Here is a 27,254-nt window from a genome sequence, read left to right on the forward strand (position 1 = left end):
CGACACTCCGGCCGTTAAGGTCATCATCTCGAACTGTCTTCCATTCCTGAAGAATGAGAGACTGGTCTCCGAACTATCTCGTTATGGTACTGTGGTTTCGCATGTCACTATGTTACCTTTACGTTGCCAGGACGACCGGGCTAAACATGTGATGTCTTTCAGGAGACAAGCTTATCTTGTACTTCCTCCTTCCAACGTCTAAAGAACGCTGAACATTGTTTTAAAATTCAAAATTGATAATCATGATTACCAATTATACGTAACCACTGACACCTTGAAATGTTTTGAATGTGGTAAATTCGGACACCTGAAACGCTCTTGCCCAAAAGCAGCTTCGTCGAACGATGGGACAAACCACGTAAACAACATGGATTCTTCTTCTTCATCTTTAGCTTCGGCTGTGAAGGGAACATTTTCCATGTCCGGCAATGACGCTCAGCCTTCCCATCCCGATAATCCAAACAGCACAACGAACGTCGGGGATGGTTTCACCATTGTTCCGTCAAGGAAGAGAAAGACCTTTTCCGAGGGTCATTTAACTCAGAAAAATGTAGCATTTAACAATAAGCAACCTGTCGGTAACACCCCCCCAGTCCTGACCGATGCCACTCTACAAGGCTTACCTGGGACAAACCCTGTACCTACGGCTACAGCCAACAAGTTCGGCCCCCTTTCATGTGAGGACATAGACGTTGTCTCACCTGTTATGGACTCGACTATTGGAAAGTCCTCTGATGATTTTGCTGAGACCACTGGTGATGAACCTGCCGAGACCACTGGTGATGAACCTGCCGAGACCACTGGTGATGAACCTGCCGAGACCACTGGTGATGAACCTGCAGAGACCACTGGTGATGAACATGCCGAGACCACTGGTGATGAACATGCCGAGACCACTGGTGATGAACCTGCCGAGACCACTGGTGATGAACCTGCCGAGACCACTGGTGATGAACCTGCCGAGACCACTGGTGATGAACCTGCCGAGACCACTGGTGATGAACCTGCCGAGACCACTGGTGATGAACCTGCCGAGACCACTGGTGATGAACCTGCCGAGACCACTGGTGATGAACATGCCGAGACCACTGGTGATGAACATGCCGAGACCACTGGTGATGAACCTGCCGAGACCACTGGTGATGAACCTGCCGAGACCACTGGTGATGAACCTGCCGAGACCACTGGTGATGAACCTGCCGAGGCCACTGGTGATGAACCTGCCGAGGCCACTGGTGATGAACCTGCCGAGACCACTGGTGATGAACATGCCGAGACCACTGGTGATGAACCTGCCGAGGCCACTGGTGATGAACCTGCCGAGGCCACTGGTGATGAACCTGCCGAGGCCACTGGTGATGAACCTGCCGAGACCACTGGTGATGAACCTGCCGAGGCCACTTGTGATGAACCTGCTGTCACTTTGGAAAATGTTAATCCTGAGCATGATGATGCTGAATTCCTGTCAGCAGAAAATAGCGAAACTGTCTCAGTTACTGCTCTCAGTTCATCACCTGGTGAAGCTGGAATCGCAGGAATCAATGTTTTGCAAGAGACTCCTATTCTGCTAGATACCGCCACACCATCAGAGATTGTTGCAGTCGGGGGAAGCAACATCGCTGCATCCTGCTGATGCTGTTTCACCAATCCACAGATTATTGCTGTTATTCCACTAAGCAACGTTCCCCACGGTGGGAGAGCACACAGATGTTACAACTAGTGCAGGTCCGTGTGCCAATATTGATGACAGTATTGACATGCAGGACTATACAAGCTTGTGTGATTTGGAAATTAAAACTGACTGACGAATCTGACCTGGAGGAAGCAAACAGCCAGGTGGAAGCAATGGAGAAGCTTACCAGTCTAGGTCGTACTTCCCCTGAACAAATAAGACTTTTTTTGCAAAATACGTACAGGAAACGCAGTATAAACCTAACAGAATACTTTCCAGATTTACCGTCCTTCCTTGAGTGTGCTCAGGCTATTATACACAGGCCTGACTCATTCAACTTTCGTCAGACACATTGTCACTGTTGAAGAAAATTGATCGCCAAGGCGAAAAAGACTCTAAGTTAACTCATGGTGAGTTTTAAGATTGGAACAGTGAATGTCAATGGTGGTGGAAGTTCACTCTGCCAGATCCAGACCAAGCAGCTGATAGATGCTAAACGGTCTCGACATAGCTTTGTTACAGGAGACCCATGCCGTCAGATCTGTTCAGGCCCAGTGGCGACTCATTATGGATAAGGAGTGTTTCTTTAGTAACAGCTCCTCATCTAAGGCAGGAATCATGTTTGTCTTAGGGAAACATTTCCAACCATCCTCGCTTCAATTTGCGAATATCATTGATGGCCATCTTGCCTCTGTGACCTTCTATCTCAATCAGGTCAAGTTTACAATCCTTAATGTGTACGCTCCAAGCAAAAATGGTGAGCGGATCTCCTTCTTCGCTGAACTGAGAAAGTTCCTCTAAACACTGGATCTGCAGACTTGTCTAATTATTGGTGGCGACTTTAACTGTACTGTTAATGCCCCATGCGACCGAAATGGGCCGGAACCTCAACCATGTACCGCAAAACTTTTTGCAAATATCATTGCAAATATAATCTCCATGATGTCTGGCGCTTGCAACACCCTTCTGAACAATCCTATACATGGTGTCGTTGTACCAACAACCACATCTCACTTGCAAGGCTTGATCGCATTTATGTAAATTCTCACCTGTTACATGAAGTTTGCAAATCTGATATCGTGCCTTCCGGTTTCTCTGATCACTCCCTAGCTCGAGCATTCGTTCAACTCTCTAAACCGTGTCCAGGGAGTTCTCACTGGAAATTCAACAATAGTTTAATAGAAGACTTCAATTTTATTCAGGCTTTTGAATCTTTCTGGACAGATCTCTTGGAACGGAAGTTAAGCTGTTCTGTTAACCCACTGGTGTGGTGGGATCTAGTAAAAACCCAAATCAAAGGTTTCTGCCAACAATACCAGAGCTTCTCAAAAAGGGCTGAGTATGAAGCGAGGAAATTATTGCAATCGGAGATTTTACATCTTCAGAGGGTCATAGGACAAAATAATAATGTGCAAAGAGCCTTAACCGAAAAACAGTCTCTATTGAAAGAAATAACTGAGAGGAATGCACATGGTGCCTTAGTTCGGATGAGGGTGCAGCACCTTAACGAGACAGACATACCAACTACGTATTTTTTTTCTTTAGAGAAACGCCTTCCGAACAAACAGCTCTCTCAACTGCGTTTGGCAGACTCATCCATCACTTTCAACGAATCGGTTATCAAACTTTTCACAAAGGAATATTTCTCTAAAATATATTGGATGGAGCAAATAAATCCTGTCAGTGTCACCTCTATCTCCGTAGGCCTGCCAGTGTTGTGTGAGGGTGGACATTCCCACCTGGAGGGACCCATTACCTTGGACGAACTTGGCACCGCTCTGCACAGCCTTGCTGTTGGGAAAGCGCCTGGATTGGACGGACTTACAACGGAATTTTATAAGAAATTCTGGCATCTACTGGGTCCCGAACTCCTCAACACCTTGAACGCAAGCTGCCAGCTTGGAGAGCTCCCTCAGTGTTGCCGACGGGCTATTCTCACCCTCATTCCAAAGAAAGGAGACTTGCTCTATATTCAAAACTGGCGCCCAATCTCTTTGCTATGCACAGACTATAAGTTATTCTCGAAAGCCCTGGCATCGCGACTTACTCTTCATCTCTCCTCATTGTTGAAAGAAGACCAATGCTATTGTGTACCCAAATGCTCCATCTATGACAACATCTCCCTCGTAAGAGACATGATCGAACTGTGAAAAGAAAACCCCACAGATTTGGGACTTCTTCTCCTTGATCAGGAGAAGGCCTTTGACCGCGTCGATCATCGGTACCTCTTTAAAGTGCTTGAACGGTTTGGACTTGGTCCGACCTTCATTTCTTATATTAAAATGCTGTACAACAATATTTCTAGTGTGCTAAAGATAAACAATGAACTTGTTACACCCTTGCCTGTTAACAGGGGAATTTGACAAGGTTGCCCCCTCTCTGGCTTGCTCTATGCTCTCTCCATCGAACCCTTACTGGTTTATTTGCGTGCTAGACTAACCGGGGTTGGGTTTTCTCATCTTGAATGGCCCATTAAGGTGCTGGCATATGCCGATGATGTGCGTCTCTTTGTGCAGAACCTCAATGACATTAACGTTGTCCGTTATTGTCTATCCGTGTTTGAAAAGGCTTCTTCAGCCAAAGTGAATTGGGACAAAATGAGCGCCTTTTGGCTTGGTCCGTCATGTCACTTGGCACCAAGACTTCCTGCTCCTCTTGCATGGGCCACTGATGGTGTGAAATACCTTGGAGTGTTCTTGGGTAATGACGCCACAGTAGCAAAGAATTGGGCTGGTCTGTCCGATTTTGTTGAAGGAAAACTGCAAAAATGGAGAAATCTGATCACACAACTGTCTTATCGGGGAAGGGTCTTGCTGATCAACAGTTTGGTGGCCTCTACCCTATGGCACAGGTTCTTTGTGCTGCTTCAACAGCTCCAGAAGTGCTTTGTGTCTTTCTTCTGGGATGGAAAGCACTGGTTGCGACCCGAGGTCCTCAGTTTGCCACTGACCGATGGAGGCCAAGGCCTGGTTGACATAAAGAGCCGGTTAATGGCCTTTCGACTTTCGGTTGCTCTACGCATGCTGTACATGCACCCCTCTCCACCATGGGTTGACGTTGCTCGTCGCCTTTTGCAGCAGGCGGGGAGACTAGGCTATGACCACGCTCTATTCTTGATGGATCTTTCGCATCTTGATATGTCTCCCCTCTCTAGGTTTTATCAGAGTGCACTAAACACATGGCGAGCCCTAACGACAACAAGAGCCACGCATTCGTACACAAAGCAAATGTTCCTGATGGAGCCTTTGTTTTACAATTCAATTTTCCACGATATGCCTGCTGATAGGTGTCTCGTTCAATGCTTTGTCGCGAAGAGCATAAAATAGGTCGCCGATCTTTTAAGCCCAAATGGCAGTTGGATTGGAGCTGATGCATTGGCAAGCCTGGTTGGCGTGCGATCCTCCAGATTTGTGGCACGTATGTTACGCTGTGTGCTTCATACCTATACACAGCTTGCACCTAATTGGGAGCAAGTCCAAGCAGACAATGGACAAGGTGCTCCTCCTGCTACCTTTCCTGAACTTATTTGCAAGTTTTCTCTTGCCAACTCTCCTCCTTGTACCTCTTTTAACATAGGATTCAATGGTTTTCCGAAAAAAAAGACCTCTATTTGGGTTGCGTAAGTTTTCTTTTACAAGGGCAAATGACACAGCGGAGGGTTCGATGGAGAGACCTCTTACCTTGTTCCCCCCCATATTTTCCTAATTGGAAAGGATTCTATCATCCTCTTGTGCCGCCACGACATGGCGACCTCCAATGGAGACTTGCACACTGGATCCTCCCTTCTAACCACTTGCTGCACCGCTTCTCAAGTCTACTGGCAGATGAATGTCCTTTTTGTAAAAGGTCTGAAAACCTCTTTCATATTTATGTTGAATGTCAACGGTTGGCTCCCTTATTTATTTTTCTTAAGAATTGTTTTGGCAGGATTGGTTTGGTTTTCAACACTTGTGTTTTCATTTATGGCTTAGACATCTCACACAAGAATTTGAATGATGTGTTAGGTAATTTCCTGCTTGCACAGGCAAAAATGGCAGTGTATAAATCAAGGAAAAGAAAAGTTGATGATCTTGGAGCTAATGAGGAAAATGCCTTGTTCTTGTTTAAAAATCTTGTGACGAGCCGTGTAAAGTTGGACTTTGCTTTTTTTTTTCCATAACAGGAAGGTTGCCACAGTTTGAGGCCAAATGGTGTGTGAAAGAAGTCATTTGTAAAATCCTGGAGAAACGTTTATTGTTTTGTGAAATGTTTGTGCATAATTTTACTGTATTAATTTTTTTGTCTCTGTTTTTCTCCTTGAAATGAGAATGTGACCCCTATTTTGGGGGTTTTCTTTTCTATTTTTATAATAAAGAGATACAAGTGTCAGTGTCTCAGTATATATCTATCCCATCCCTTTCTTCTTTCTTCTTTCTTCTTTCTTCTTCTTTCTCTTTCTTCTTTCTCTTTCTCTTTCTCTTTCTCTTTCTCTTTCTCTTTCTCTTTCTCTTTCTCTTTCTCTTTCTCTTTCTCTTTCTCTTTCTCTCTTTCTCTTTCTCTTTCTCTTTCTCTTTCTCTTTCTCTTTCTCTTTCTCTTTCTCTTTCTCTCTCTCTCTCTCTCTCTCTCTCTCTCTCTCTCTCTCTCTCTCTCTCTCTCTCTCTCTCTCTCTCTCTCTCTCTCTCTCTCTCTCTATGTATATTGTCGCGATCCCGTCTGTGGAATGTATCCCAGCACGGAATACGGACGTAAATGTCCGGGCTTCAAGTAATCCACGTAGTGAACCAAAAGAGACGCAATAAACACAATTGTGTTGTTTTAATCGGCCTTCTAGGGGTAAGGCACGATTATTTATTGGCTCGATCACAAAAACCATGAAAGGTAACAAAAGGGAATATGCTGCACAAGCCGGCAGGAACTGTCGGCAACAGACGCTCCAACAGGACGCAGGTAAGATCACTCGCGGCTCCAATCGACGGCTCCGGGACTCGGAGGATACCAGGATGGAATACCGCACAAGGCCGCCAGGAACGGTCGGCCAGTAGCTCCAACACGAAGCCGGGAATCACTCCGTTCTCTTCTGGAGTTACTCGCTCGTAAAATACAGAACGGTATTCGACCAGCCCAACTCGGCTGTCCGGAGGCTTCAAGGAAACCCTTTTATGATATTTCCCACTCGGAGCCTTCGAGCCGTGTGCGTCGCATAAGATGGCGACCGCGCTCTCTGACCCCTCCACCAATCACGTGCCGAATCGCCTCCCAATCGCGTGAGGCTCCAAGCAGGTTACGTCACGTTGTGGGCGGGGCACTCATTTGGGTGAGAACAAAGGTGGTTTCACCGGGGGTTTCTCACAGTCCTCCCCCCCTAAGTAAAAACCCCGTCGAATAGACGGCGTTTTTAAAACCAGTATTTGTAGTAGGTGCAAATCACATGGCAAGATGATGGCGGTAATTGCTAACAGGCAATTAACGCAATTAACAATTACTAACACTTATTAACAACAATAACGCAACAACGCAACAATACAACGCAACGCAATAGCGCCACACAATAGCGCAATTATTAACGCAACAGGCAATTAACAGGCAACAGGTTAACAGGTAGGTTAACAATGACCAAGTTTTTTTTTTTTTTTTTTTTTTTTTTTTTTCACACACAATATTAAACACCAAACACCACATTACTATCTACCCCACAAGAGTTACCCTTCACACAAAGCACAATAGAGAGGCAAGGGGCCAAACTCAAGGGGGGGAGACATTTACAGGAGGGAAACGGACCGAGGAGCAAGTCTCTTTCGGGAGGAATGGAGGAACACTACAATCGGTATCCCCTCTCCGCCCGTGGGCCCCGCTTAACCTTGGGGCTCCTTATCTACTAGGTGGCGACTAAGGAGGTCAGCTAGTCTGTTCTCCACTCCCTTCACGTGTTTGACTGTGAGGTCGTATTCGGAAAGGAGAAGCGCCCAGCGCAGGATACGCTGGTTGGAGGTTTTGGCGTGGCTGAGCCAACCGAGCGGGTGGTGGTCGCTGTAGATGGTGATAGGTCCATGGCCAATGTAGACAGCGAATACCTGGATTGCCGCCATGATAGCGAGGAGCTCCTTCTCCACGGTACTGTAGTTCCGCTCCCTGGGCAACAGTTTGCGCGAGTAGTAGATGACGGGTTTCACAACCTCATCCTCGTTTTGCGTGAGCACAGCTGAGATCCCGAGATCGGATGCATCGGTGAAAATTTGGAACGGCACGGAGAAATCGGGTGCCTTTAGAACCGGTCGGTTTGCAAGGCTTCTCTTCAGCGCATCGAACGCCGCGTCGCACTCTGAGGTCCACAGAAGAGATATGGATCCCTTCTTACTGCCACGGAGAAGGTTGGTTAAGGGGGCAGCGATTTCCGAGAACCGCGGAATGAACCGTCGGTAGAAACCGGTGACTCCCAAGAATCGTCTGAGATCCTTTTTGGTGGCGGGCGGCGGGAAATCCACTAAGGCCTCCACTTTGGCCTTGACCGGAGCTAATTGCCCACTGCCCACTTCATAACCGAGGTACTTCACTCGGCCGCGCCCCATATGGCATTTGACGGCGTTGAGAGTCACGTTATGCTCCGATAGTCGTGAAAAGACGGCCTGGAGGTGCTTAACGTGGTCTTCCCACGTGTGGGAGAACACGGCGATGTCGTCGATGTAGGCCACGGCGAAGTCGTCGAGCCCAGCGAGAACCCGGTTAATGGCTCGCTGGAAGGTGGCCGGGCCACCTCTGACTCCAAACGGCATAACCATGAACTCAAAGTGGCCAAACGACGTGCAGAAGGCACTGACCTCACGCGCCCGATCTGTGAGCTGGATTTGCCAGTAGCCCTTCATGGCATCAAGGACAGAGATGAAACTCGCGGTCCCTAGACGATCAACCAGGTCGTCAAGACGGGGTAGCGGGTACGAATCCCCTTTTGATACGTTGTTGAGGCGACGGTAATCGACGCAAGGTCGCCAGGTGGCGTCGGCTTTCTTGACTAAAATGAGCGGAGAGGCCCACTCACTGTTGCTGGGTCGGCAGACACGCAAATCCAACATCTTGGAGACTTCTTGTCTCATGACGGCAGTTTTCGCCGGGGACACACGGTAGAATGATTGACGTATGGGCGGGTGGTCACCGGTGTCGATGTTATGGAGGACACCCTTCATGGTTCCAATCCCGCCAGAGAACAGACTAGGATAGCCCCGAAACAACACCTGCATATCTTTTCTCTGTGGCTGAGTCAAAGGCTCCAACTGCGGCAACTGATCCTCCGCGGGTCGTTGATCCACCCAATATTGGGTTGGGTCATAGGACACCTCGAGGGGAGTTGGAGTAATATACTCCGGGAGGCATCCTGCGTTGCCTCCGTCACCTAAGAGGTCGCGGCTGTGCTCCGCGGCACCTATTAGGGCGATCGTGTGCGGCCGCCCCACCCATGGCTTCAACGCGTTGACATGGGTGATGCGTTTTTTTATCCGCTTATCTGGCATGTCCACCACGTAAGTATGGCTCCCGACCTTCTCACGGATAAGATAAGGCCCCTGATAAGAGGTTACCATGGGCCGTCCGGCATGGGGCAGGTGGACCAAAACCGGATCGCCAGCCTTGAAACTCACCGCCTTCGCCTTCCGGTCGTAACGGAGCTTCCGCTCCACGGCTTGATCCGCCAGGCTGATACCGGCAGCCTTCAAGGCCTCGTGGATCCTTGAGCAAGTCTCGTGGATGTGGTCCGGAAGAGAACGTTCAGTGGACGGCGGGGATTCCACCCAACGTTCAAAAAGGAGGTGCAAGGGCCCTCGGGGCTCTCTACCATACAACAAGAAAAACGGAGAATACCCGGTACTCCGATGTGGGGCACTCCGGTATGCAAACAAGAGCCAGGGAATCACCTGATCCCACTCACCACCTACTTGCTCCGTCACCGCCTTGATCATTGATTTGAAAGTCCCATTGAACCGCTCACAGGCGCCGTTGCATTCAGGACGGTACGGACTGGTGGTCAGGTGCTGAACCCCTAGCTCGGTCAGGAATCCTTCAAATACTTCCGACAAGAACACACTGCCTCGATCCGTAAGGAATTGTCGGAAGGCCATGCCGACTAAACAAATCCTTGAGAGACTCTACGGCATGGGCGGAGTCAGCTTGCTCCAAGGGATAAGCCTCTGCATACTTGGTAGCTTGACATATGACCGTGAGCAAATAGCGTTTCCCGGAACTAGTTTTGGGCAAAGGTCCGACAAAATCAGCGGCCACAAACTGGAAAGGCTGACTGACCACGGGGAGGGGCTTTAGGGGTGCCTTGAAAACCTTCACTCCTTTTCCGAGTCGTTGACAAATGGGACAGCTAGCGCAATAGCGCTTGATGTCTCGCGACATGGCGGGCCATATGAACTGATTCTTGACCTTGGCTAAGGTCTTGGCAGCTCCGACATGACCCGAGGAAATATTGTCATGGGCCAATTGCATGACTGACTGACGATGCCTCCCGGGTACGACAACTCGGTGTCGGACCTTCCACGTCTGGGTGGAGGACATGTTCTTTGGGGAATACTTCTGCATCAGCACACCTGCACCATTCACATAAAAGCCTGTTCGTTCCGGCTCGGAGTCTTCTCCCATTTCCCAGAGGATGGCAAGGGTGGGATCGAGGTGCTGATCCTCCACTAAACTGGTTACCGCAGGCAATGCGGGAGTAACTTCCGCCCCAGAACTGAGGTCGCTAACCGCCTTGGAGGACTGATTCTCCTCCCCGGATTTGCCGACCGGCGAACACGTAGCTGGGGTCCCTGGGTTACAGGCGGAAGCGGTCCCTGAGGAGCACGGCACCTGAGGTTGGCTTGACGGGAGGCTCGGATGGGCTTCAGCTGACGCAACGTCACCATCGGGAACTGGAGTCGAGGCGCTAGGCTCCTCGGGCCAGAGTGACGATATGTCGGACTCCGCCACTCCCTCCGCCTGTTTACTCTGGGATCTAGTGACCACCCCACAGGTCAGAGTCAATGACTCCTCCCTGGCCATGGCATCATTGCCAATCAACAAGGAGACCCCGGGTACCGGGTAGTAGGGTACCACCGCACAGGTCATTGGACCTGTAAAAATGTCACTCCGGACCTCGAGGAGGGCAAGGGGGTACCGGCCAGGAACCTGGTTAATGCCCCGAAGGATGATATACTCGCCGGTATAGCGCATCTGAGAGGCCGGAACTACCCCCGCCCGGAGAACACACAGTGTCGCCCCAGTATCCCGAAGGTATTGGGCCTTAAACTTCAGCATCGCATCAGGGCCGCCCACTAAGGCTGTCCCTGAATAATCCTGATACAACGGATGAATGGCATTAGCCTCGGGGGCAGTGACCTCTGTCACCGATGCCACCGTCGGGTGCGAGGGCTCAATTGATGACCTCCACTGACCTTCCTCCGGTTTAACAGCAGGGTTGCCTCGGTAGGCCGGACTAGCGGGGTTAGAGAAGCAGCGGTCTCCACCGTGCCCCACGCGTTTGCAGAAATCGCACCAGGACCGTGCCCTGGCCTGCAGCTCGCGACCGCCACCAGTGGAGGGCCTCGGAGAACCCTTCCCCTCAATCCAGCCGCCGGGCAGACGGGGGGCGGGCTTGATCGCATGATCCTCCGTCTTACGACGCGACTGCGTGACTTGCAGCATTTTGCACGCCAAAACATGTTTATCAATAAGGTTGACGCAGTCTGCCAAGGAAACAGTGTCTTTGTCGACAAGAAACAATGCTAAGTCAGGCGGAAGCTGTTGATCGATACGGTAACGCACCAGGAGTTCCGCAACCGCTTGAGGTAACTCCACCTTGCTCCCCTTGAACCATCTCTGCAGCTGTTCCAACAAGGCCCGCGAATGTTCCTCATAGGTTTGACTGGACTCACGAGTCCAGCTGAAAAAATTTCTCCTATAAATACATGCGGACACCGCATAGGCATTCAAAATCTCGGCCTTCAATGCCCTGTATTTGTTTGCGTCCTCGGTTGCCATCCTCGCATATACCTCCCTCGCCTTCTCAGATAGATGGCTCACAAGATGGCCGACCCACAAGCTCTCATCAATGCCACCGGCAGCCAACAACTTCTCCGCCATCTCCAGATACGCTTCTGGCTTCGTGTCTCCCGTCCAGTCCGGCAAACGAACATGAACAGTTTCCGGGACTCTTGCAGCAGACCCCTCTGCCCGCAGTCGTTCAGTCAACATTCGCAACTCATGCTCTCTGACGCGTTCAGCTTCTGCTGCCGCATGCTCTCTCTCTGCTGCCGCCGCACGCTCTCTCTCTGCTGCCGCATGCTCTCTCGCTGCTGCCGCATGCTCTCTCTCTGCTGCCGCACGCTCTCCCTCTGCTGCTGTCTCTGCTGCCGCATGCTCTCTCTCTGCTGCTGCACGCTCTCTCTCTGCTGCTGCCGCACGCTCTGCCTCTGCCCTGTCATTCTCCCTGTTATACATGTCAAGTTGTTGAACCGGAGTCAGCCCGGTCCAGAAGGGCGAACGCATGCATTTAGTCATGATGGGATCGCTTCCTAACATCTCGGGTTGAGTGACCGGGTCAAGGCTGCTTGCGTCGCTCACCTCGCCACCCACGTGACTGTCAACATGATCAGGTTGAACTCTCACTTCCCTGGTCGACATAGCTTGGCTACGAGTTATCATACGACCAGGCACAAAACACAACCTCAAACACAACGCTCAAACACAACGCTCTGTTGGGGAAATACGACACAACTACGCAATATCACCCGCACATCAAATTGCCAATGAGAAAAATACCACGTACAAATACTCACGTTTTTTTTTTTTTTTTCGGTTGTTTGGAGGGATCCGAGGCTATTCGCTTATTCTTTGTCGGTTGTTTGGAGGGATCCGAGGCTATTCACTTCTCTGCCCAAGACAGCGTCCTACGGCGAGAAAGTTCCTCCAAGACGGCGTCCGCTGGTGAGAAGGCGATGAACAGATGCCAGAAGATGTCGTCCACTGCAGAATTCCCGTCTCAATCGAATGGCTCTTACTTGAATGATCCTAGGACGAGCAACCCATTTGTCGCGATCCCGTCTGTGGAATGTATCCCAGCACGGAATACGGACGTAAATGTCCGGGCTTCAAGTAATCCACGTAGTGAACCAAAAGAGACGCAATAAACACAATTGTGTTTTAATCGGCCTTCTAGGGGTAAGGCACGATTATTTATTGGCTCGATCACAAAAACCATGAAAGGTAACAAAAGGGAATATGCTGCACAAGCCGGCAGGAACTGTCGGCAACAGACGCTCCAACAGGACGCAGGTAAGATCACTCGCGGCTCCAATCGACGGGCTCCGGGACTCGGAGGATACCAGGATGGAATACCGCACAAGGCCGCCAGGAACGGTCGGCCAGTAGCTCCAACACGAAGCCGGGAATCACTCGTTCTCTTCTGGAGTTACTCGCTCGTAAAATACAGAACGGTATTCGACCAGCCCAACTCGGCTGTCCGGAGGCTTCAAGGAAAACCCTTTTATGATATTTCCCACTCGGAGCCTTCGAGCCGTGTGCGTCGCATAAGATGGCGACCGCGCTCTCTGACCCCTCCACCAATCACGTGCCGAATCGCCTCCCAATCGCGTGAGGCTCCAAGCAGGTTACGTCACGTTGTGGGCGGGGCACTCATTTGGGTGAGAACAAAGGTGGTTTCACCGGGGGTTTCTCACAATATATATATATATATATATATATATATATATATATATATATATATATATATATATATATATATATATATATATATATATATATATATATATATATATAACCGCATTTCATTGAGTTGGCGACGGATGGTGCGAGTTGAAACTGTCATACCTTGTGTCTGAAGGGCAGCTTGTATATGTTTGACAGTTGATCGAGGTGCTCTCTCCTCTATTCAAATACTCCTTCACTGCAATCTTTGATCAAGTTTTCTCTTGTGGCAACGTCTAGGGAGGTTGGCTACAGTGCCATGGGCCTTAAGCTTCCTGACAACATTGCGTACGGTGGCCACAGGAACATAAAGGTCTATGGAGATGGACTTGTATCCTTGAGATTGTCCATAATTGGCTACAATCTTGTGTCTGACATCCTCAGACAATTATCTGGTGTTCTTTCTTTTCTCCATGCTCATGGCGGTACACACAGTGACACAAAACAGCAGAATGACTCCTTTTCTCCATTCAAACTGGTTGAATGAGTGATTTTTATATTGCAGGCACCTGCACCTCACCACAGGTGAGTTCAATTCCAAAGTAAAGAAGAATCACCTGCTTGAAATCTAATTATTTCTAACAACTTCTGAAAGGTGCCAATAATATTGTCCGGGCTATTTTAGGATTTCTGTGTGGAATAAGCTAAGATTTAGTCATTTTTTCAGCTTTTTTTTGTTTTGTTCCACTGCAAACCAAAGAAATACATTTGTGGGTACCAATATATTTTTTAATTTCAACAATTTTCTGGAAGAAATGGTGCATTATTTGAAAGAAGTACAAGGTGCCAATATTTTTGGCCACGACTGCAAATGGGGCTGTGGGGAGGTGTTGAAAAACAAGGTCATGGTATTAGTGGAGTAAATAAGCAAGGCCATAGAACCAGGGAGGGACTGATGAGAGGGAGGAGGCAGGGGTTCAGTAAAATAAAATAAAGCAAATAATCCTCATGGTGAGGGGGGCGGAATAAAAAACAAGACCACTTAGTCAGATGGCAGTAAATAAAATAATCGTATTAATAAAATAAAAACAAGGGCGTGAAGCTGGAGGAGAGGGTTGAGAAGAATAAAAAAAATGGTCAGTGCTAAAGGACAAGAAGTGGGTAAGGCCATTGTAAAATTAGAGAATCTGAATCTCCCCCCCCCCCCCCCCTCCCCTCTCAATAGTTGCTATGGATACTTCAACTTGTCCATTTCATTAAGATTAAAATTAACGATCCTAATAAATGCTCAGCTCAATCGAATGAAAATTGACGATTTTTCAGATGACAATCGATCATTTTAGAAGTTTGACCTCGAGTTGAGCTTTGACCTTTGGACCTTATTGCGGGGAATTGTCAGTTGTTTTGGACGTATAATGACAATGTTCCTAAGTAACTTATGGACTTGTATGAAAAACGGTGGATAGTGGGGAGACGTATAGCAGGGACCTCCTGTATTGTGACAGATGGTTATTTTGGTTTTGTTGAAATAGTTCAATTTTGCACTAAAGTGAATGTCAAGAACTCTTAAAACAAGCCAGTATTTGTTTAGGTCTTTAGGAACTCTGTCCTTCCAAAAGCAGGGTTTGTGTTGTGCAATTTTTTTTTTGTATACAGAATCGAGGCCCGTATAAGAACTAAAGTTTCTACAAAAAAGTTATCAAGAAAAAAAAAAAGTTAAAAAAAAAAGTTATTGCTAAAGTTAGCAAGAGGTAAGAGTTTCCAAAGAGTTGTGCCATTTTTATGTTCTTGATCAAATTCTTAGTGGAATTGTAGAGTGGGTTTCGATGTTCATGAAATATAATAGTTACAAAAGTTTTCATCTGGTCAGTATTGTGGGTCATACCAGAGCCTGGAACGCTTGTTAATTGGAGATTGGCACTGAATTTGGGCAGGGCGCAGCATACTTGCCAAGCACAGACCACAAGACATTAGTGATGAACCCTTACCACAATGTAAGTATACAATGCATAAGCCAAGTAGTTACTCTTAAGATTAAACATAAAACAAAATATTATCATTAGCAGAATGAAAGAACCATACATTTACCCTAGAAAACGGTTTTGTTTAAGGGAATTCCATTACATAAGCAGCTTCACATTGACATCTTCAATGAACACCAATGCCTGAAGTTTGAGAACTGCTCAGATAATAAAGAGCAACCTCCGCTTTGGTATTTCACAATGAAGGCAGTTTGCTTACACTGGCACCAGAGATGGCCATGTCGAGCTCTGCGCTGATGGCAACACTTGTCACCTCTGTGTTATGCCCATACAAGATCTGCAGGGGCTTGGGACCTAGTCCAACACAGCTTCCACCCTGCACCCCACATGAGCACAAAATAACAAGAAAACGTCATGCAGAGCACGATACTTGCAAAATCCACCCACCCCCCAAAATAAAAGGTTGCCATTGATCCAACAAATTGTTCATTTCATCAAGATTAAAATTGACGATCTTGATCAAGCTTGGGTAAATAGGATGAAAAGTGGCAATTTTTCTGATGAAAATTGATGATTTTAAAAGTTTGACCTTGGGTTGACCTTTGACCTTAAAATAATTGGTTTCCCAATTCAGTAAGGCACTAGGCAAATGCTGTTCTAAGTTCAAGTCAATCACATGAAAATTGATGATTTAAAAAATAAAAATGGATGATTTTGAATGTTTGACATTGAGTTGGCCTTTGACCTTAAAATAGTTGGTTTCCGAATTCAGTGAGGCACTATGCAAATGGTGTTAAATTTTCAATGTCAATCGGATGAAAATTGATGATTTTTCAGATGAAAATTGATGATTTTTGAAATTTGACCTTGGGTTGACCTTTGACCTTAAAATAGTTGGTTTTCCAATTCAGTAAGGCACTATGCAAATGCTGTTCTAGCTTCAAGTCGAACACATGAAAATTGATGATTTTTCAAATAAAAATGGATGATTTTGAACGTTTTACCTTGAGTTGGCCTTTGACTTTAAAATAGTTGGTTTTCCAATTCAGTGAGGGACTATGCAAATGGTGTTAAATTTTCAAGTCAATCGGATGAAAATTGATGATTTTGGAAGTTTGACCTTGAGTTGACCTTTGACCTTTTGATCTCAAAAATTGTTGGTTTCCCTATTTAGTGACAATGTGCAAATGCTGTTCAATGTTCTAGTCAATTGGATAAAAATTGACGGTTTTTCAGATGAAAATTGATTTTTGAAGTTTGACCTTGAGTTGACCTTCGACCTTTTGACCTCAAAATAGTTGGTTTTCCAATTTCGTTACTGAATATACAAATGCTGTTCAATTTTCAAGTCAATTGGATGAAAAATGGTGACTGAAAAAAATTGTCCTCCAGAAGACCATTGACCTCAAAATCAATAGGCTTCCAAATTGTGACGACCTCTACAGCTTGGTGAAGTTTCATGATGATAGGTTTAGAATTGTGACCTGTATGCGAGTGACAAACAGACAAACAAACGCAACCGACCAATGTACTTGAAGAATCTTCGATTTTGCAAGTAACAAGGCAGAAATAAGCGTTGATCAGTAACTTGTACTTAAGCAAGGTTGAAAGCATCTGTTTTGCACTCATGGAAAGCAACGTGGTACCTGGTACAAAATTTGCCACACCACACAGGTTGTGTCTCTGGAGCCCGACATCAAATGAATTCCGCACTCGTCAAGTGCAAGACATGTCACCACGTCTTAAAATGAGGGAGAGTGGGGAAGGAGGAAGCATCGACACAATGGTCAGCAACAAAATGAACTTTTTAAACGATACAATTAGTTTCTTGAGAAACTATGCTCCAAACAAACAAACAAAACGTCATTCAAACAAGACAGGCATCATCCTAACTATTTAGCAGAAAGTATTACGTTTTAGATCAGCACACATACAGGTATTACCTCAGTTTTGGTATCATTTAAGTTTAAGTCCTGCAAATTTCACATTTATGTAATTAAATATAGGGCCCCTGATTGCAGGTCAAGTTCTGCCATTAAAGGGGAGCCCAAACGCTCACACCACCTCGCCGATAAATCTACCCCTTGATACCCTACAAAATAGATATGATGTGTCCTTTTCCGAATTGCGATTTATAAAGTAGGTAATTTTGCTATTAAAAAGTCGATAACTGATGCACGATTAAGGTGCGACGTCACACTCAGCAGTCAACCACCATTTTTGTACTGTCTACGGGTTACATCACGGTACGATTTAACTCAAATGGTGAACAATTTACGATTTTCCACAAATATGCCAAGTCGATGTGCCATTGGTGGTTGAAGTAATACAAACCGAGATGGTTTCATGCTTAACCAACGGCTGAGAGACCCCAAGTTTACCAGAAATTAGACGAGGTTTGGCCGAAATACCCGAGTGTGGATCGGATCTACGAAATGTTTGCCTTTGTGATTGGAACATTTTACAGAGCACTGTTATGAAACGACAGAGATGGCTAGATCTTGTGGTGTGCCACAATTGAGAGAGGATGCCACCTCCACGATTGGGCTGAAGTAATAGCCATCGCACAAAAATGCAACATCATCTCTACCCAGCTACCAGCACGGGCAATTTGAGCGGTGACTGAAACAACTGTATTGGCCTGCCGGCGACCGATCTCACATCATCACCACCCCACATCTCCACTGGGCGGGACATCAACACGGTACAGACACAGGACGGATACGACGGTGGGATACGACACAGCAAGACCACAGACACAAATGGCATCCCAGCAAAGTATGAAACAGGATGATCCTGTAACATAGAGGACACCGGGTCAACCTGCGAAGGTGGGACAAAGCATTCATTGCCAATTTTGTTGGTGGTGTCCTAGTGTACCTGGGCGGCGTCCGTGCTGTGTCGTGTTCATGACCTGTCCATACTGTGTTGTGCTGTATTGCTTCTGGTGCAATACAAGTGATTTATCAATTAATACAAAATCCCTGATAAACCATCAATTTAACGGAAAATCAAAACCTTTCAATCTGTAATGAACATGTGACCGGCTTTTTCATCTTCACCAACACCTGTATTGTTGCCATGTTCGTCTCAATCACTCACATAAGGTTTGAAACTATACGGCTCCACAATTACCCTGAAAGCGTTTCCATCACTAATTGTGTCTCAAATAGTTTCTTTAAAATCCCACTGATCAATTTCAACATGCTGAGAACCTTCATAGTTGCTCATGACTGTGGAATCAGTATCGGAATCCGAGCTCAAAATACACTGTTTCTCTACGTAAGCCGCCATTTGGATCAAGGCGGGAATTCTGAGTGTGACGTCACTGGCGAAAATCGAAAATCACATTTCAGAGCTTTTTTCGGCATTTTGAGATTGTTAAAAAAAATTCAAATTTTTTCCCCTTCAAATTAGACCGTGAATAATGATTTTCAATGGTTTTCAGGAAAAAAAATTGAGTTTGGGTTCCCCTTTAAGCATGACTTCAAATGAGAACTCGGCCTTCTCCCATGCCTGACGTTCTTATCTTACATAAATAAATACCACCAATAAATGAAAGACTGTGTAAAGTTAATTAATTCTCAATAAAGTCTTAATAAATAAATAAATAATATATAAAATATATAAATAATATATAAATAATAAAACATAATAAATAATATTTAATATAAAATAAATAATAGAATTAATTGTGTTAATTAATAAATTAATGAATTGTGTTAAAATAACAGTTAATGTTAAATTAATAAATTAATTGTGTGAATTAAAGTAAATAGAAATAATATTTAAAATATAAAAAATAAATTTATAAATAATAATATATAAATAATAAAATAAATTAATAAAGTCTTAATAAAGTTAGTTAAAGTTAATTCGCCCCAGATCCACTTTTTTGAAATACCAACTTCTTTCCTGGAAGTCCATGTGTTTTATGCTTCTCCCCTCCTCGCCCCCCCCAATCCCCCTCCCACGTCTCCTCCCCGCAAGCCCTCTCCCTCCCACAGATCTCCCGATGTCCCTGCTCTCAAATGTTGTGCTTGTGTGCTTCCCTCTCTCCCCATCTTGTCTACCGCTCCCCTTATTATATGTTTTATGTCTCCGTTTTTTTTTTGTGATTAATGTTAGCTCTTACACGAGCCTCGATCTTGTATTATAAAAAGAAAAAAGGAAAAAAAAAAAAGTTTAAAAAAAAGTTACTTCTGCTCACTAAATACATATTTGAAACCTTTCCATAGCAAAAGATCCCCCGGACACCCTGTTACATATGTAATATGTAGATTGACATGAATGGAAAAGGTCATCTTGCATGACCAGCAACACCAAAAAGCAGTTATAAGTGTCAGGAAAAGAGAGAGGAGAGGGTGAAATTGAAATGCAAAGAAAGACAGAAAATTGGCAAAGCAAACAAACTGAAAAGAAAGTTTTCATTTTAATTACCAATGTGCCAAGTACATTGGCCAATCGTCTTTCCTTTCAGAGAAGCGAATCGCACACTGTTATCCCAGCTTCCTGCTGAGAACAGCAGTTTGCCATCGTGGGACACAGCAAAAAGCTTTGGGGTCAACTCCATCCCAGGAGCCATTGGTCCACCTACATATCGTCGGGCCCTGGAGGCAGCGAAAAGAAATAAGTAAAACGAATCATCAATGAGCGAAAATAAAAGAAAAGAAATGGTATTACAACATATCAAAACTGCAAAACGATAATATTCTTACTTGATGTTGGCGATGGTAGGATCTTTGGAAAAAGTGAAGTAGTTTGAAATGTTCTTGTCAAACGGCAGCCAACCATGAGTGCCAATAAGACAGTCAGCACTCACAGTCACCTACAAGTGGAAGTACCACAAAACACGGACAATGAATTTAGCTTTTGTATCAACCGACATCACTGAAGACGGGCTATGCCATTAAAAAAAAAATTCTCGAATCCTGAACCAGATTCGGATCTTCACCAAAATCGAATTGATGGGTCCTCGCCACACACCCAACATGTCCACCAGGTTTTTGCCGAATCCGTCCATAACTCTTTGAGATATCATGTTATATGTCGATTTCAGCCCTATCACTCAATGGTAAAGAATCACTTAGAAAATTTTAGTGACCGGATCAGGATCTTCACCAAAATCTAAACAATTTGTCCTTGTCACACACCCAACCTGTCCACAACATTTCTTCTGTATCCATCCACAACTTTTTGAGATATCCTGTTCACAAACAAACAGACAAACAGACAAGGTGAAACCATAACTTCCATCCACCTTCTGTGGCAGAGGTAATCATTAAATCAGAAACTAATGTGCTAAAATCTATGCGCCAATGTGAAGAAACTTTCAAAGAAAACTGCATATGTCAATGGCTCGCAATTTGAGCAATCATTATAATAATATTGTAAAATAAATAGTCCCATGATTCTGGACTTTTTGAAACACCCTGTTATACAGTAAACTTTCCATTGTGGGTGCACAAACAGATGCAACGATTTTTGCTTCTCCCGTTGGTTGTTATCTTCATATGTGGGTTTCAAAAGGTGGAACAGAACCTTCCAGGTCTCAAAGTATCCACGTGTGTGTCTGTGTATCTATGACTGTGTGCACGTACAGTCGTGGCCAAAAATATTGGCACCCTTGCACTTTTTTCAAATAACTCACAATTTTCTCGAAAAATAAGTTGAAATTTACAAAGGTATTTGGTCTCCACAATTCTTTATTTCACTGTTAATATCACAGAACCTTTGTTTTTCATTCAGAACTTAATATATCCTTTTAAATCAGAAAATAAAAAGAAATGGCATTGACAAAATTATTGACACCCAAGACTTAATATTTGGTAGCACGGTCTCTGGACAAAATAACTGCAGTCAAGCACTTCCTATAGCCATGAATGAGCCAAAATAGCCATGAATGAGCTTCATACAACACTCTACTGGCAGTTTGGCCCAATCTTCTTGTGCAAACTGCTCCAGTTCTCCCAGATTTGAAGAGTGCCTTCTCCCAAATGCTGTTTTCAGATCTCCCCACATATGTTCAATGGGATTTAGATCTGGACTCATTGCCGGCCACTTCAGAACGGTCCAGCGTTTTGTCTTGAAACATTCCTGGGTGATTTTTGAAGTGTGTTTGGGGTCATTGTCCTGCTGCAAGACCCATGGCCTTCGACGGAGACCCAGCTTTCTGACACTGGGTTGAACATTGCGCTCCAAAATGCCTTGGAAATCTCCTGATTTCATGATGCCGTGCACACATTCAAGGCACCCAGTGCCAAAGGCAGCACAGCAACCCCTAAAACATCACTGAACCTCCTCCATATTTGACTGTAGGGAAGGTGTTCTTTCCTTTGAAGGCTTCGTTTTGTTTTCTGTAAACATAGAGAGGATGTGCTTTACCAAAAAGATATAATTTAAAAAAGATTGAATTTGGTCTCATCTGTCCACAGGACATTCTTCCAGAAGGATCTTAGCTTGTTAAGGTGTGTTTTGGTAAACTCCAGTCAGGCTTCCTTATGTCTCACTCTCAGCAGTGGGGTCCTCCTGGATATCCTACCATAGAACCCCCTTTCATTGAGTTGGCGACGGATGGTGCGAGTTGAAACTGTCATACCTTGTGTCTGAAGGTCAGCTTGTATCTGTTTGACAATTGATCGAGGTGCTTTCTCCACCATTTGAACAATCCTTCGCTGCAATCTTCGATGAAGTTTTCTCTTACGGCCACGTCCAGGGAGGTTGGCTACAGTGCCATGGGCCTTAAACGTCCTGATAACATTGCGTACGGTGGACACAGGAACATCAAGGTCTCTGGTGATGGACTTGTAGCCTTGAGATTGTCCATGCTTGGCTACAATCTTGTCTGACCTCCTCAGACAATTCTCTGGTTTTCTTTCTTTTCTCCATGCTCATTGCGGTACACACAGTGACACAAAACAGCAGAATGACTCCTTTTGTCCATTCAAACTGGTTGAATGAATGAATGAATGAATAAATGAATGATCGTTTTAAGGCCATTTTCCCCGCTAAAGCGGGGGTTGGCCTTGCGGGCCCCATGACAATCATGGTTCCCTGTTTGAGGCAATGTGTTTATGGCCGGATGCCCTTCCTGACACCAACCCTTAGTCGCCTCTTACGATGCGCAGGGATACGGTGTACCTATTCTAAACCGGGGTACACACAGTGACACAAAACAGCAGAATGACTCCTTTTGTCCATTCAAACTGGTTGAATGAGTGATTTTTATATTGCAGGCACCTGCCTTTTATATTGCAGGCACTCACCACAGGTGAGCTCGATTCCAAAGTAAAGGAGAATCATCTGGTTGAAATGTAATTATGTCAAACAACTTCTGAAATGTGCTAATAATATTGTCTGGGCCATTTTAGGATTTGTGTGTGGAATAAGCTAAGATTTAGTAATTTTATCAGTTTTTTTTGTATTGTTCCACTGCAAACCAAAGAAATACATATGTGGATACCAAAATATATATTTAATTTCAACAATTTTCTGGAAGAAATGGTGCATTATTTGAACAAAGTGCAAGGGTGCCAATATTTTTGGCCACGACTGTATGTGTGTGTGCGTGTGCAAGTTGCTGTTGTTTGCTGCTATCTCCACAAGTTGGTGGGTTTCAGTAGATAGAATGGAGACCAACGTGGTCTCAAAGTATCCACCGCCGTTAAAGAATCTCCCCCCTTCGGTTACCTTCTTGACAACTTAGGAAACATTGAATATTAATTTTAGAGCAGTTGGCAATGTCCAAAAGTCAACCAGTAAAGTCTTACCAGTGTTTCAAGACCACCCTGGGTGATGAAGGACTTGGGCTGGCTCTTTGGAACCAGTGCTTTCACGATGGGTACATCATCATTGATCCCCTGCGAAATGTCCGATAACAGCACCATGAGATTAATCTGTACGAGATGTCTATATTTCCTGGGCAAAACTAACACTCGAGGCTAAACATGACTCCAGGGAAAAAATGCAGTAAAGCCAAACCTTTATACACACAATGGGTCTCTGAGCGGTTATTACAGCTCAAAGTGGAATCCAAAGCAATTGTGGGCCAACGAGATCAGGCAGTAAAGCACACACCTTGTCAAACATATTACATACATAATACACACACCTTGTCAAACAGTATATTAACAAGGAAACCGTGAATTATTCAACTTGGTTCTTTGGCCTTAACCTGCAGGGTATGACAAGAGGTTCTTTAATATCTAAATCTAATGGAGAAGCTCACACATTTGTTAAACATGCATGACAATTATTGCATGAAGAAACACATAATGCTTATCAATGTAGCAATTCTACAAAGACGTGTACAAAGACGTGTAAGCTGCAGAACAAAACGTTGAATCCATCGTTATACATTTTCATTTCGATAGAGAAAAACAACATAAAAACAAGTACAGATACATTCGAAGTACAACGCCCCATGCCAAATAAATAAAATAACATCCTCCTGCACAGCATTGCAGGGGCGCCGTAGGCGCCCGGCGATACCGCCATGCAGCACATAGAGACGGTATTGGGAGGGAGAGGTGTACAATAATTGATTGATTAATTGCATAATTAAAATCAATAAATAATAATCGTAAATTAATTTCTTAATCAATTGGCTAATAGCACACCTCAGCCACCAGTATTTCATCTGAAGCTGCAACTTTTTGAAAATTAATTAAAGAAGTCATTAATTGAAAAAATTCAGTAATTAACTGATGAATTGACTAATCAACGAATAATTGATCAATTATTTGATTAATCAATCAATCAAAAATATACTGTCACTGTGGTGTCCAAATATCAGCTTCCTAGCCCAAAAGTTGCCTGAGATATTGGCCAGATGAGAAAGAAAAGCAATAAGTGATTAATAATGAAAATAAGTAAATAACAATCATAAAATAATTAAATAATTAATCAATTGGCTAATGGAATATCTAAACCACCACCGTTTCATTTGAATCTGTAACTTAAGAAAAATTAATTAATCAAGTCATTAATCGAACAATTAAATTAATTAATCGATTAATTGATTGATCAATAAATCCAAAATACTGTTACATTTGTGGGGGGTAGGCAATACCTTCGTCCAGGTATAATTGCATAGGTAGTGTGCTCCGACTGTCGTGAAGAAGATGAAACCCCATGTAATAAGTAGGGATCCGGTAGACTGTATGTCGTGTAAGCTCGTATCTTCGTTCCCATCACCAGGGTTTGGGTTATGTTAATTAGTTAGGGATTATGAGTAGTTAATCCCCTGTATGTAATGACCTCTGTTATTTTACCTCTGTTCCTTATGACACCAGTAGCACACACACCTAGTAAGAAATCGCGCATTATAACATGAAATAAAAACCAACCAGAAGCAGGACATTGAAAACTACCGCTGATACCGCAGACCTGGTGAACACACAAGCAGGCAGGTCTGTGGTGCCACACCCCAAAGAGCAGTGATTGGTCTGGAATTTGGTTCAAGTAAGGGCTGCTAAGATGGCACTCGCCGATAGGAGTGGACACGGAGACGTCGTGAGATGACGTCAGAGCCTGGAGTATAAAGGAACGCTCTGCCCAACATTTTCTCTCTCTCTTCTTCATCCTCTCGAGTCCTGGCTTTGACAAAGAACGGTGGTGTTCTGACATCTCTTCTCCTCTTGACTCTTGACTTCCTCACTTCGTCTGGTTTTGGTGGTGAACAGTCACGATTTCATATCTCGCTATGCTTTCATGGCGAGTGGTCGGAGTTCATAGTGCTCCTGTGCGAGGGGAATTCATTGACAAGCGGGGGCAAGTGGCACAGGGGCGCGGCCTGCTCGCTACGCGCTCGACGGCCAGAGGAGCGAACTATGCATGGAGGCCTAGTTTCCGCCCACGGGCAGTGCAGCCTGCAGTTTCCCGCGTAAAGGACGTAGAGGCCTGTGACGAACCGGGACGATTCCTGACGAGGTTCAAGAGCAGCTCGGAGTTAAGTGCCCACAATAAATAATACACATTTATTTTCGTTCTTTTATATTTCCCTTTGTCTGTATTCGGGTCTGGTGTGGATGTCCCATTTAGGAATCATAGTTTTTTTTATCGTGCACTCTTTGTTACTGGCATTTTCTTTAATAAACCCGGTATTTTTGTACATTTTAATCCTGTGTCGGCTTGGAATTGATTACCCAGGTGCGAAGACGTCGGGTGGAAGCCTTCCAGGTAAGTTCTTCATCCTCCTTTCCCTCATGTGTAAAGAATACCGTCATTTTTGGATTGAACGCCTTGGAGTTAAAGCTCGTTTGGTCATCCGTGTCACCCTGCGCTGTTCACTACAGGGTGTTATTCAACTTGGTTCTTTGACCTTAACCTGCAGGGTATGACATGAGGTTCTTCAATATCTAAATCTAATGGAGAAACTCACACATATGTTAAACATGCATGACAATTATTGCATGAAGAAAACCATAATGCTTATCAATGTAGCAAGTCTACAAAGACGTGTAAGCTACAGAACAAAACGTTGAATCCATCGTTATACATTTTCATGTCGATAGAGAACAAGTACAAAAAGTTTTAATTAAAACAAAAGCCGCGTCGATGTTACACAATGCCTAGATGCAGCTGTGCCTATAATGTCGATGTTATAGGCACAGGACATTCCTATTGATTCGATTACTTGATGTTATTTTTGTGCAAAGTGAAAATATATCTCGGCAATTTCCCGTGTGTGGCGACGAATTTTTAATATATCTCGGCATTTTCCCGTCTGTAATTTCAGGCGGTGTATGACTGACCCGCGATTTAAAAAAAAAAATCTCGGCAATTTCCCGTGTGTGGCGACACGTGAAAGAAGCTATGCTCCTCTCTCCACATTATTGTGACGACGTATAAATTAAATATTTCATCGTGACGATTGTCATCAAATGGACGAATTTTTAATATATCTCGGAATTTTCCCGTCTGTTATTTCGGGCGGTGTATGACTGACCATGCCGCGATTTAAACAAAATATATATATCTCGGCATTTTCCCATCTCTTATTTCGGGCGGTGTATGACTGACCATGCCGCGATTTAAAAAATATATATCTCAATGGACTTGAAGTTACAGGCCTTTGAGAATTCATTTCGTTCTATAAAGGGCAACTTTCATCGGATTTTCTTCCCGTTTTTTTTCAACCGAGTCTAAAACGATGTTAGCGACTGTGAAAAATGAAATGATATATCGAATTTGATTTGAAATAAAACTGTGTGAGAGAGGAAGACACCACGGGCCTACAACAAAGGCCTCAAAGCTATGCGAGTTAATAAAATGGTGGATATTTGTTTCTATGAAGGCTCTCCCAGAATGGGTGGAGCTATGGTTCCCAGAATGGGTGGAGCTTTGAGGTTTTGTCTTCTCTGCAAGAACAAGAACAAGAAGAACAACAACAGCAGAGGGCACTCTATGAGCAGCGTCTGCGACGCGGCTAAAAACAGCATAAAAACAAGTACAGATACATTCAAAGTACAACGCCCCATGCCAAATAAATAAAATAACATCCTCCTGCACAGCAATGCACACGACAATATCCTTTACAGCCAAATCACTTGGTCATTGTCATGTCCAAATATCAGCTTCCAACTCAAAAACTTCCTTATCCCAGTTCCTGATTCCTTATATTCCTTATTCCTTATAAAACTTCTTTATTCCTTATAACTTCCTTATTATAACTTCCTTATAACTTATATCCCGGTTTTAGGACCGGCAGAGAAGATAACTGAGAAGGAAGTTGAGGAAGCGATAAAAGCAATGAAGAGTAGAAAAGCGGGAGGGCCGGCAGGAGTTGTGGGAGATATGTTGAAGGCAGCAGGAGGTTGGGGTGTGAAGAGAATGACAGAGATCTGCAATCTGGTGGTGAAAGAAGACCGCATTCCAGTGGATTGGGAACTGAGTACCCTTGTCCCTCTATACAAGGGGAAAGGTGACCCTCTGGACTGTGGCTCGT

The 27,254-nt window shown here is 44.7% G+C and overlaps 1 protein-coding gene across 2 annotated transcripts in view; it reads right to left on the reverse strand.

The window, feature by feature from the left end:
* LOC137433718 (neurobeachin-like protein 1) overlaps positions 1-27,254 on the reverse strand; it is a 330,189-nt gene that overhangs the window by 25,045 nt on the left and 277,890 nt on the right. For both annotated transcript variants that reach the window (XM_078783219.1, XM_078783217.1), the window contains 5 exons: positions 23,077-23,166; positions 20,026-20,135; positions 19,748-19,917; positions 16,954-17,048; positions 15,567-15,683 (listed from right to left, as the gene is read on the reverse strand). In XM_078783219.1, coding sequence (XP_078639345.1) covers positions 15,567-15,683; positions 16,954-17,048; positions 19,748-19,917; positions 20,026-20,135; positions 23,077-23,166 — 582 coding nt within the window. The remainder of the gene's footprint in view (positions 1-15,566; positions 15,684-16,953; positions 17,049-19,747; positions 19,918-20,025; positions 20,136-23,076; positions 23,167-27,254) is intronic.

The sequence above is a fragment of the Myxine glutinosa genome, chromosome 1 (genome assembly GCF_964187855.1).
Source record: "Myxine glutinosa chromosome 1, kmMyxGlut1.1, whole genome shotgun sequence".
Lineage (NCBI taxonomy): Eukaryota > Metazoa > Chordata > Myxini > Myxiniformes > Myxinidae > Myxine > Myxine glutinosa.